Source organism: Populus trichocarpa, chromosome 11 (assembly GCF_000002775.5).
Source record: "Populus trichocarpa isolate Nisqually-1 chromosome 11, P.trichocarpa_v4.1, whole genome shotgun sequence".
Taxonomy (NCBI): domain Eukaryota; kingdom Viridiplantae; phylum Streptophyta; class Magnoliopsida; order Malpighiales; family Salicaceae; genus Populus; species Populus trichocarpa.
In genome coordinates, this window is record NC_037295.2 from 1,108,507 (window position 1) to 1,121,894 (window position 13,388).

A 13,388-nucleotide genomic window follows, 5' to 3' on the forward strand; every position below is an offset into this window, starting at 1 on the left:
TTATATCCTGATCAACAGCTCAGATTCAATCTCAGATCCGATTGCACGTAGACTCTGCTGCACAGAATCTTATCCCTCGGCTCATGGCTCGGCTTGGCTCATTCGGCTCAGCTCAGCTCGCGGCTGGTGACGTGGCATGTGGGTCCCACTTTGCTGACGTTGATGCTGACTGGACGATGACATGGCAAGCTGACTGGACGATGACATGGCATGCTGACTGGACGCTAACGCGTCTGCTGACTGGGTGCTTACTGTGTATACTGGCGTCTTGATTATGTCATGATGATGTCATCCTTATCCGGGTCTGGCACGTGGGTCGGGTCGTCTGGTATTCGGGTCGGGTCAGCTCATCCGGGTGAAGAAGACGCGTGTGACGCGTGGCGCGCGTCTGTGCGCGTAGACAGTCTCCTCGCCGGCGCGTGATGGCGCGTTCGGAGGTTTCCGGCGTCCGATTTCGACGCGGTTTTCAACAGTGGCTTCATCTGTTCCTCCTCTACACAGTGGTATGGTCAAAACACAATTTTGACAACTTTTATTTTTTGAGCAAAATCAAACACCCCTTTAAACCATGTGCTCTGATACCAATTGTTGGGGATTCCGGCTCCCCCATGCGCGGACCGGTGGTGTACTGATAGTTGCTTATAGGAGGGGTAAGCACACTGACACAATATTTTACGTGGTTCGGCAAAACCGCCTACATCCACGGGAGAGTCCATATTATTAGAGATATATAGAGAAAGGATTACAACAAATACATGGAGGAGGATCACTCAACTCCCAGCTCACTTTGGTGCTCTTACAGCTGCTGCAATGGCAGCAGCCATTGCAGCTCTCTCTTTCTCTCCACTCTCTTGCACACACTCACGTTCTCACTCTCTTCAACCCTCTCACTTTGCTCTCAAATAATTGCCTCTTTTATAGGCAAACATGGTGAGCCCCTCCAGCACATTTGTCAACATGGAGGGGTCAACAAAGCCTTAAACCATGGCATGAATTGTGGCACAATTCATGCTTCCACTTGCTTGGTGGTGGGGTATTGCCACAAACGGCAATATCCTAACAGATCCATCCCAAGTCGGACGTCAAACAGGGAGCTTCTCTGCAGCATTTGTGGAACATGAAAAGAGCTTCAACGAGGAGATGGAGCGGGTGAATGGATGGAGGATTGCTTTAAAGGAAGTGGCTGATTTTGCTGGAATGGTTTTAGGAGATGGGTAAGTTGTGTCTCTTTATGAAACTATACATAGCATAAGGACTAGAATGCTGGTCGTGAACTCTTAATTTCTTTCAGTTAAGTATACTGATAAGACAACATAAAGAAAAATAAAATAAAATACTTATAATTTCTTCGTTGTATTTTTTTCCAATCATGATTTGGTTTTAACTATCAAATCATTGACACACAACCTGCTTTAATTTCATAGCTAAATGTTGTTTATTTCTTTTGCTTATAGAGAGACTACTAATTATCGTACATTGTATTTTACTTTTTGATGGAGGTACGAGGCACAGTTTGTCCAATCATCTGGTATAATATTAAAGAAACTGGATTGTAAAATATTTCATGTCCCCCTTCATTTCATTGGAAGAGATCATCTGGTAAAATATATCAACTCATGGTTGCGAGATGGCACCTATGGTGCTGCTATTGCTATACTCTATGGGATTGGTGGAGTTGGGAAGGCAGCCATAGCAAAGACTGTTTATAACCAGAACTTTCATAAATTTGAAGGCAGGAGCTTTCTATCAAATGTTAGAGAAAGGTCAAAAGAATCCAATGGTGTAGTTTGTCTACAGTGGCAACTTCTTTCTGATATCCTAAACAAGACTGCTGATGAGATACATGATGTCGATGAAGGGATTATAAAGATTAAGGATGCATTATGTTGCAGAAGAACTCTTATTGTTCTCGATGATGTGGACATATGGTACCATTTCAATGCAATTGTTGGCATGCAAAATTTGCTTTCCCAAGGAAGTAAAATCATTGTAACAACTAGAAATAAGGCTTCGATTGTAGCTGATGGTGAGTGTGTCAAGTGCAAAGCTGAACCTCTAGATAACAAAAAATCACTTGAGCTTTTCAGTTGGCATGCCTTTGGACAAGCTTGCCCGGTTGAAGATTTTTTAGAGGACTCTTGGAGAATAGTATGTCATTGCAATGGACTTCCATTGGACCTACGTGTTATTGGTTCCTCATTGTCCAGAAAAAGTAGAGAAGTATGGGAAAGTGCATTGCATGAAATGGAGGTGATTCCAAATTTTCAAGTTCAAAAGGTTCTTGCAACAAGTTACGACTATCTTGTTGATGATTATCAGAAGAACTTATTCCTTGATATTGCTTGTTTCTTCAATGGAATGGATTACAATTATGCAGTTAGGATACTAGATGGACTCGGTATAGGTGCAAGATTTAGGATTGACAATCTCATTGATAGATGTCTAGTATAAATTGTCAAAATAAAAAATGATAAAAAGTTATGGATGCATCGACGCATAAGAGATATGGGAAGGGAAATTGCTCGTCAAGAATCACCTAAATGTCAAAGAATATGGCATCATGTTGAAGGTCGGAACTTTCTATCAAATGTTAGAGAATAATCAAAAGAATCCAATGGTGTAGTTTGCCTGCAGAGGTAACTTCTTTCTGATATCCTAAACAAGACTGTTGATGACGTACATGATGTTGATGAAGGGATTATATCAAGGATGCATTATGTTGCAGAAGAAATCTTATTGTACTTGATGATGTGGACAAATGGGACCAATTAAATGCAATTATTGGCATGCGAAATTGGCTTCGCCAAGGAAGTAAATCATTGTAAGAACTAAAAATAAGACTTTGATTGTAGCTGATGGTGAGTGTGTCAAGTGAAAAGATGAACCTCTAGATAACAAAAAATCACTTAATCTTTTGAGTTGGCATGCCTGTGGACAAGCTTACCCAGTTGAAGATTTTATAGAGGAATCTTGGAGAATAATAGTACATCATTGTAATGGACTTCCATTAGCCCTATGTGTTTTTGGTTCCTCATTGTCAAGAAAAAGTAGAGAAGTATGGGAAAGTGCATTGCATGAAATGGAGGTGATTCTGAATTTTCAAGTTCAAAAGGTTCTTGCAAAAAGTTACAACTCTCCTGATGATGATTATCAGAAGAACTTATTCCTTGATATTGCTTGTTTCTTCAATGGAATGGACGAGGATTATGCAGTTAGTGAAAGACAGTAACATTTATATAGAAATGAAACAGAAATGAAGAAAGAGCAGAGAGTAGAAAGGAAGAAGAACAGAGAATGAATCTGTTTATACAGAGAAGCAGAAGACGAAATTCATGCACTGTTACATTATTGCTTTTTCTTTAACTGTTTACATTACTATTTCTCACTTTATATATGCAGTCTTGGAAGATACTACACGGAGAATATGTTTTCTTTTACACTCAATATAATGCTAACAGATTCTCTTTTACTAACAAACATTACTAACAGAATGCTAACAATATTAATTGCTAATCTTCTAACACTTGGCATCATTAGGACCGTTGATATCTTTACTCTTTACATGCCCCCTCAATCGCAGGCGTGGAGAAGCCAAGCATGAGATTGGAACAATGATGCTGAAACAAAGAAATGGAAAGACCTTTGGTAAGGATATATCAGTAGAGGAGACATGCTGGACCAATAAATCATCCGTGATAACCCGTTCCCTAACAAAATGATAATCGATCTGGAGATGTTTCATCCTGGAATGGAACACTAGATTGGAAGCAAGGGAGATAGCAGGGATATTTTGAAAAGCTAGCAAGAATCATCACAAAGAGGAACAGAGAAGTGAATAGAATTAGAGGGAGATACTGTAATAGAGATGAAGAAAAGCAGAGAATAGAGATGAAGAGAAGAAAAGCAGAGAATGGAGATGAAGAGAAGCAGAGAGAAATTCTGCAGTGCAGAGGAAGCAGAAAACATTTATGTGTATATTCTCTTATTAGAGTTGAACAAGCTGAAGTTGAGAAGGAGTCGCTATTTTTAAAGTGCAAGAGATAGAAAAGAAGAGAATCAAAGATTGAGAAGCAGAAATCTTGCAGAAAGTTGAAGATTTGAAGAAGAAGTTTCAATTTGACAATATATCAAACAGATAATAGACACACCAGCGAACATAGAAGAATTTCATGAATAAGATGAGAAAGAAGCCAGAATCAGAAACAAGAGTAAAAAAATAAAATCATAGAGTGTAGAAGTTTCTCCAGGTTTCCCTCTCTCTGCTGAAAGAGAAGGAACAGAGTCTCAAATCGATTCCAGCAGGTGCACGCAGGAACACTAAGATCTTGAAGAGATCATGGCCAAGCATCATCCTGATTTGATTATGTGCTGGAAGCAACCAGGAATTGCTATTGGACGCCTTTGTGAGAAGTGTGATGGAAAATGTGTAATCTGCGATTCCTAAATACATCCTTGCACACTTGTGTGAGTTTGTGATGAGTGCAACTACGGATCCTTCCAAGGTTGATGTGTTATTTGCGGAGGAGTGGGAAGCTCTGATACCATGAAAGACAGTAACATTTATATAGAAATGAAACAGAAATGAAGAAAGAGCAGAGAGTAGAAAGGAAGAAGAACAGAGAATGAATCTGTTTATACAGAGAAGCAGAAGACGAAATTCATGCACTGTTACATTATTGCTTTTTCTTTAACTGTTTACATTACTATTTCTCACTTTATATATGCAGTCTTGGAAGATACTACACGGAGAATATGTTTTCTTTTACACTCAATATAATGCTAACAGATTCTCTTTTACTAACAAACATTACTAACAGAATGCTAACAATATTAATTGCTAATCTTCTAACACTTGGTATCATTAGGACCGTTGATATCTTTACTCTTTACAGTTAGGACACTTGATGGGCTTGGTATAGGTGAAAGATTTAGAATTGACTATCTCATCGACTGATATCTTGTAGAAATTGTTAAAATACAAAACGATAAAAAGTTATAAATGCATCAACTCGTAAGAGACATAAGAAGGGAAATTGCTCGTCAAGAATCACCCAAATGTCAAAGAATATAGCATCACATAGAAGCTTTTACAGTTTTGAAAGAAACAAGTGTAAGAGTAACTGGTTCTGTTTTCCTATCTTCATGGTATTTAGGTGTCTTAAAATGTTCATGCTTTTACTTTCTTTTCTCATTTACTTTCAATATTTTGGAAGCATGATGCTGAAAAATTGTGTGGCCTTACCCTGTACATGCATGAATCAGTACAGAAGTTGTCTGTACTGATTCAATGGTTCGCTGCAACCGCTGCAGGCTTAACTTCTTTCAACAATGTCTTCTTCCTACATTCCTCTCTCAATAGTGGCTTTCTGAGTTTTTCTTGGGGGAACAAGTACAAATTGACCAAACAAGTTTGTTTCTTGTTCTCAGCTCGGATTCGTTTAGAAAGATGCAAAATGTAAAATTTCTCCAGCTAAATTACACAAGTTCTACGGAAGTTATGAACACTTTCCCAAGAATTTGATGTAGTTATGTTGGCATGGATTCCCTTTGAGATCCAGACCAAAGCACTTCTGCATGCTTGTAGAAGCTTGTGGCTCCTTATCTATCCGGAACCAGTCTAATTGTTGCTTGGAAAAGCAAACTGGTATGTATCTATTCTCTCTATATAGCTATCTCTCTTATTTTCAATGGACAACAACTGATTTCAAGTGTTTTCACAATCTTTTCCAAAATTTAAAATTCTTGATCTCCGTTGCTCATTTTATAAGTTCTGCTTTATTTCAACTCTACATTTTTGTTTTTGTATGTCTAGAAAAATTTCCTTTTGCTCATTTTATAAACTCTGCTTTGATGGAACAGATAGAACTTTAGGGCAACAGATTCAACATTGTCCTTGAATATGATGAAAATGAGATGTTAATGTGGTTTCACGAGGAGGAAGAACAGGAGTGGCTACTTTAGAAAGAGTTTGTAAAGTACTTGTCATTCAAAATATCTTCACCCGCCGCGCACCGGATATGTGGCTTTAATCTATTGACATGGTTTTCTGCTATGTCAGTATGCAATCGTCTTGTTTATCTTGAAATCAGAAACAATACGAAGGGGTAGAGTCTGGGTTTCTTACCCCTTAATTTTTCGACAGAATTTTTGGCCGAAAAATCTGAATTGTTATGGCTAAGCTATTGGAAATTTGGGGGCAATGATCCTGTATTTGATAATGGTGATGAATTCAGTGTTTCAGTGTTTCAGTGTTTACAGATGATCCAGTTGTTGTGCGAATGTTGCTTGAAGACGAAGGTACTGATGATAATAGCAGCTCATCAAACAGTGAAGTTAACACAATGATAATGTACCTGTATCAAAAGCAGAAATAGCTTCTATTATTCTTAGAAATTATTATTGTAGTGACTGTTGTGATTTTGATAATGAAATTGTTGTGTTTTTTTCTTAAGAAATTAAATGTGAAAATAATGAAATTTTTTAAAAAACATTGAAAGCTTCTGAGATTTGGTATATATTACATTGAAAGCTTTTTTAAAAACATTAATTGTATATATCGTGAACTTTTTGGAGTAAAATAAATAGGAAGAAATGGGTCATAAATAAAATTAGCAAATTTTTGGATGAACCCTTAAATATACTTGGCGAGCAATCATGCGACGAGTACTAGGTTATCTGGCTACAATAGGCCTAAGCTCCTCCCCAATCGAGCATTCTTGAAGGATGTTGGTGGAAACAAAACCATAACCCCCAGGTGGTGTAAATGTAGAGAAAAGTTAGTCAGGCTGAATAATCTTAACAGCTGTATTTCTCATTATCATCCTCTTCAAACGCATCCCCATCCCATCGTGACCCTGCTTTATCAGAAACATCGCAGAGAACTTTTTAGTGATAGGAAGTCGAATATGTAATCCATCCTCCCGACGATAAACCTTCCTCCCAAGATCTAACCATCCAAAATTCTTCAGGATGTCTTTCCCCAGTTTTGCATACTTCTTTTGAAGTTCTTGTACCAGTTTGAAGAAACCTACTTATGTTTCTCAGCCTCAGAGTTCAGGACAGGACTCTTGAGCTAAACACTCTGCATTTCCAACATGAGAAACTCTCTCTCTCTTTAGTGGCATAAGTTTGTCTTCTAAAGACACCAGCGGAAATGTTGTCCAGCAGGGCAACCCAACGAGTAGAACCAGAGAAACAGATACCAGCAACTTCCCCTCCTACCATCCCTTCCAATGCCAATGATTCAAAGACTCAAACTTTGCTGTCTTATTAAAATGATTCGTTTTCTGCAACATGTAAACAATTTACATATCTGAGATTAATAGTTGGAAGTGTTGAAAGAAAAATCAGTATGATAGGAAATTGATAGACAACAATGTAATAAGCAAAATTAAAAACAAGAAAAAAATAATCTTATCAAGTGTTTCTCTTATATATATATATATATATATATATATATATCCTCTCTGTATTTATGTTAATTATATTTTTTATTATAAATTTATTTATAGAACTTAAGTACTAAACAAATAAGGAATTAGACTGATTTTTCAATAATGTGAAAATTCTCACAACTTAACTGATCGACTGATTTCATTTATTCATTTAATTTAACCAATTGCTTTGTTTTTCCGAGTAATTCTTCATATATCTACTTTACTTTCAACAGAAAGAAAAAGCTAGGATCAATTCAAATGATACAAAATTACAGGCTAATAAGCTTCCCAAGTCAGATATGAAGAGGCTTGATCCTGCACGTGCCTTTTTCATACTGGTGGGTGAAGTAAGAAGAACCGTGTGAGTTGATGAGAGGGATTATGTGTTTTGTGTGTGTCTCATGTCCCTTTTGGTAATTGTAACAAGAATTACAGGCCCCAGTAAACGCGTGATAAATGATTTGAGCAAATTAAAAAAGAAAAGGGGCCTAAAGCGGAAATGGCCCATACCACAGAGACTTGTAAGGTTGACTTAAAAGCAGAAAATTGATGAACTGATAAGAGAACATCAGCGAAGGGAAAGTGAAGATTGCAGGTACTCTCTCTCTCTCATCTCTTTTAGTATTATGTTATATTGTGGAATGTAACTCTGCTGTAACTGAGAATCACTTCGATTAATTCACTGTTAGAAACTAATTATTGATGATCTCATCAACCGATTTTGTTTGTTCAGCATAGAGATTTATCATATGTACACATATTTTTCTGAAAGGGCATGGAGGAGTTGATTGCAGGGAATTAACTTTAAAATTGTTTTAAATAAAAAGTAAGATAATAAATATATAAATGCTTCAGCTTATTGGTGTGTTGTGTCGATCTTGAACTATCGACATCAATCCTGCAACTCTGTTTTTTTTGTTCACATCTTTGAAAAGTCTTATCTTTGCTAGACTCGAAATGGCTGCTGGGAAGTATCAAGAATCCTACTCTTCACGGTTTCCTAATTGTAAATATCAAGTGTTCTTGAGTTTTAGAGGTGAAGACACCCGCAAGAACTTTACCGATCACCTCTACACGGCCCTGGTTCAAGCAGGGATTCACACATTTAGAGATGATAATGAAATTCGGAAAGGAGAGAATATAGATGTCGAGCTCCAGAAGGCAATACAACAATCAAAAATATCGATAATCGTGTTCTCCAAAGACTATGCTTCGTCGAGATGGTGCCTGGATGAACTTGTAATGATCATGGAACGTAAGAGGAATGCTGACTGTATAGTTTTGCCAGTATTCTATGATGTGGATCCATCCCAAGTCGGACGTCAAACAGGGAGCTTCTCTGCAGCATTTGTGGAACATGAAAAGAGCTTCAACGAGGAGATGGAGCGGGTGAATGGGTGGAGGATTGCTTTAAAGGAAGTGGCTGATTTAGCTGGAATGGTTTTAGGAGATGGGTAAGTTGAATCTTTTGATGAAACTATACATAGCATAAGACTAGAATGTTGGTCGTGAACTCTTAATTTCTTTCAGTTAAGTATACTGATAAAAAAACATATAACAAAAATAAAATAAAATACCTATGATTTTTTCGTTGTTTTTTTTGTCCAATCATGATTTGGTTTTAACTATCAAATCATTGACACACAATCTGCTTTAATTTCATAGCTAAATGTTGTTTATTTCTATTGCTTATAGAGAGACTACTAATTATCATGTTTCTATTTTACTTTTTGATGTAGGTACGAGGCACCGTTGGTCCAATCTATTGTGGAGAAGGTCTTAAAGAATTTGGATAAAAAAATGTTTCATGTACCCCTTCATTTCATTGGAAGAGATCCTCTAGTACAATATATCAACTCATGGTTGCAAGATGGATCTCATGGTGTTGCCATTGCTTTACTCTATGGAATTGGTGGAGTTGGAAAGACAGCCATAGCTAAGAGTGTTTATAATCAGAACTCTTATAAATTTGAAGGAAAGAGCTTCCTGTCAAATTTTAGATCAAAGGATATAGTTTTTCTACAGAGGCAACTTCTTTCCGACATCCTAAAAAAGACTGTTGATGGGATAAATGATGAAGATGAAGGAATTCTGAAGATTAAGGATGCATTATGTTGCAGAAGAACTCTTATTGTTCTAGATGATGTGGACAAAAGGGATCAATTCAATGCAATCATTGGCATGCAAAATTGGCTTTGTAAAGGAAGTAAAATCATTGTAACAACCAGAAATAAGGGTCTGTTTTCAGCTAATGATATTGAGTGGATCCGGTACAAAGTTGAACCGCTAGATATTAAAAAATCACTTGAGCTTTTCAGTTGGAATGCCTTTGTACAAGCTGACCCTGTTGATGGTTTCGTAGAAGCATCTTTGAGAATAGTACATCATTGTAATGGACTTCCATTAGCTCTTCGAGTTATTGGCTCTTCATTGTCCGGAAAAGGAAGAGAAATATGGGAAAGCGCATTACAACAAATGGAAGTGATTCCTAATTTTAAAGTTCAAGAGATTCTTCGAATAAGTTACGACTTTCTTGATGGTGATTATCCGAAGAACTTATTCCTTGATATCACATGTTTCTTCAATGGAATGGATGTGGATGATGCAGTTAGGATACTGGATGGGCTCGATAAAGGTGCAAGATTTGGGATTGACAATCTCATCGATAGATGTCTTGTTGAAATCAACAGTGATCAAAGGTTGTGGATGCATCAACTAGTAAGAGATATGGGAAGGGAAATTGCTCGTCAAGAATCACTCAAATGTCAAAGAATATGGCGCCACGAGGATGCTTTTACAGTTTTGAAAGGAACTACTGTAAGTAGCTCAAAATTTTTTTTTTTGTCTGCTTAAATGGTTTGTGGTGCCTTGACATATTCATTCCTTTACTTTCCTTTCTCATGTACTTTTAATATTATGATGTAGGATGCTGAAAATTTGCGTGGCCTTACCATTGATATGCATGCATTAATGGAAGATAATTATGCAAAAGTTGTCTGTACTGATTCAATGGTTCGCCATAGGCTTAACTTCTTTCAACAATGGCTTTCTGATTTTTCCTATGGGGGAAAATTACAAACTGGCCAAACAAGTTTGTTTCCTATCCTCAGCACGGATGCTTTTAGAAAGATGACAGATGTAAAATTTCTCGAACTAAACTACACTAATTTTCATGGAAGTTTTGAGCACTTTCCGAAGAATTTGATATGGTTGTGTTGGCATGGATTGCCTTTGAGCTCCATACCAAATAACGTATGCTTGGAGAAGCTTGTTGTTCTTGATCTATCCAGAAGTTGTCTAGTTGATGCTTGGAAAGGCAAACTGGTATGCATCGAGTCTCTCTCTATAGCTATCTCTCTCGTTTTCAATTGATAACAACTAAATTCATGTATTTTCACAGTTTCTTCCAAAATTGAAAGTTCTTGATCTCCGTGACTCTCATGATCTCATTAGAACCCCAGATTTCTCGGGTCTCTCAAGCCTTGAAAAGCTAATACTTGAAGATTGCATCCGTTTGGTTCAAATCCATGAATCTATTGGTGATTTACAAAGATTGTTGATCTTAAATCTAAAAAATTGTACTAGTCTTATGGAGCTTCCAGAAGAAATGAGTACATTGAATTCGCTTCAAGAGCTGGTTTTAGATGGTTGCTCAAATCTTGACAGCCTGAATATGGAGTTAGAGCATCATCAGGGGCGCAACTTTCTTCAAAGCAATGGAGTTGTTGCAAGTACATCATACATTACATCTCTTCCATTGAAGCTATTCTTTCCCTCTAGGTTTTCAGCGAGGAAAATGTTGAGATGTACCTCGTTTGCACTGCCACGCTCCGTGACGAGACTAGATTTAAGTGGAACAACAATGTGTTCTCTTCCAGAAAGCATCAAGGATCTTGGTCTACTCGATTTCCTATTTTTAAGAAATTGCAAAATGCTTCAGGCACTCCCGGAGCTTCCATCCCATTTGCGGGTGTTAGATGTGTCCTTTTGCTATTCACTGCAAAGACTTGCAAATCTAAGCCGTTGGACTGCATCAGAGGGTTGTGATCAATTATTCGAGTTCCAAGATCGGATAAAGCAAGAATTAATCCAAAAGTTGGACTCACACGTGTTCAGAGTAATGGAAAGGGTCAGTGCTCAACTACAGTCATCGAGATTTAAGGTCCTCCCTCACCCATTTTATTGTTTGGAAATCTACATTTGAATACTTTTCTTTTGCTCATTTTATAGATATTGTTTTGGTGGTACAGATAACATTTATAGATGGCATATTCAACGTTGTCGTATATGTATTTGATGAAGATGAGAAGTTAAGGGGGTTTCATGAGGAGGGAGAAGAGGATAAATGGCTAATTCAGAATGAGTTTGTAGATAACTTTTCATTCAAAATACCCTCACCTCCTCCTGCGCACCGGATATGTGGCTTTAATATGTTCACAAGGTTTAGTGTGACGTCAGAGTACAGTCGTTATGATGCTTTTCATATTGAAATCAGAAACAATACCAGTGGTCGATACTTGCTTCGTCAAGCCTCTATCTTCCCTATAATTTACGCGCCTGGTGTTCGTGAATTCCAATCGCTAATGCACATGAAATTATTTGTCGGTGATCCTACATTTGATAATGGTGATGACGTGAGTATTTCAGTGCTTCCACATGATCCAGCTATTCAAATAAAGGCGATTGGAGTACAATGGTTGCATGAAGAGGAAGGAAAGAATGATGATATCCAATCAAAGGATGAAGTTATCAATGCCCACAACAGTAGCGATGATGATGATGATGATGATGCAGCACACGTAGCCAAAGTAGAAATAGCTTCTCGTATTTTTAGAAATTATTATTGTGCTTTGCATGGTAATATCGGTTGGTGGTATTTTGCAAAGAAGGGTCTAAAACTTATATTAATTTAGGATTCATCAAGTAGAGGTTTGTTTTTTTAGATTTCAACCGTAAAATGAAAAAAAGCTCCAAAGCTTTTGAAATAGTTTTTTTTTTTTTGCTTCAAAAGCTTGTCATGAAAAGAGTTTTTTTGTACTCTTTTAGTATTATGTTATACTGTGGAATGTAACTCTGCTGTAACTGAGAATCACTTCGATTAATTCACTGTTATAAACTAATTATTGATTATGTCATTGTAGAAAGATAAATTTTCTACCAATTAAATTTCACCATGTGTTATTTTATTTTTTTAAAAAAAGATAAAATAAAATTAAAATAAATGATTGGGAAAATAAATGAGTTTTCATATATTTCTTGGCCAATGAAAAGTTGACACTTGGGAAGAGATATTCAAGATATCTTGTTATAAATGTAAGATCCCGTCAGATATCTTGTCATAAATGCAAGATCCTGTCAATAAATATCAACCAATAAAATTATGTCATGTGACATTGAAAAAGGACATGAGAGCCCCTACAGATCTCTATAAATAGAGGGTCTCAACCTAAAGGCAGGAGGATTCTAGGAGATACAAATTTTCTTCAAGACAAACTCTTCAAGCAAAGAAGCTCTCTCTTCAAGCAAGGAAGCTCTCTCAGAAGTTCTCAAGCCTCCTTCATCTACGCTTGAAGTCTACAAAGAACGAAGCTCTGTTGAATCAAGCCAAAACGCCCCATAAGAGCTCTTCAACAACACTTTGAAGACAAATCAAAAGTACTCTTCAAAGCATCAAATCACCATATCTTGCTTCGCAATACACACTCAAATTCACGTTCTTGTAAAGCACAAATCTTGGCTTGATTTCTCAAATAAATCAAGTCAACATACATAAAATCCAAGGGAAGAATCAGAGGATTGTCTTATTCTTTTAAAAGAATATATTAGATAGAGATTGTACCCGGTCATATATTTAATAAAATTATATATTTATACACGTGTGCTTGTTTAATTTCAGGTGTATAAAATTGTATCTATAAATTTCTGGCGACTCCACTAGGGACATCTCCACCT

The 13,388-nt window shown here is 36.9% G+C and overlaps 1 protein-coding gene across 4 annotated transcripts in view; it reads left to right on the top strand.

The window, feature by feature from the left end:
• LOC7484529 (disease resistance protein RPV1) overlaps positions 1-13,388 on the top strand; it is a 104,906-nt gene that overhangs the window by 39,055 nt on the left and 52,463 nt on the right. The window contains exons 1-5 of one of the 4 annotated variants that reach the window (XM_002316540.3): positions 7,937-8,890; positions 9,176-10,253; positions 10,362-10,760; positions 10,837-11,598; positions 11,687-12,607. The exons of 2 other annotated variants lie outside the window; for them this stretch is intronic. In XM_002316540.3, coding sequence (XP_002316576.2) covers positions 8,394-8,890; positions 9,176-10,253; positions 10,362-10,760; positions 10,837-11,598; positions 11,687-12,349 — 3,399 coding nt within the window. In that variant the 5' untranslated portion in view covers positions 7,937-8,393 and the 3' untranslated portion in view covers positions 12,350-12,607. Of the gene's footprint in view, positions 1-7,936; positions 8,891-9,175; positions 10,254-10,361; positions 10,761-10,836; positions 11,599-11,686; positions 12,608-13,388 lie in introns of those variants that run through there. One more of the 4 variants, XM_052445292.1, reaches the window with a different exon arrangement.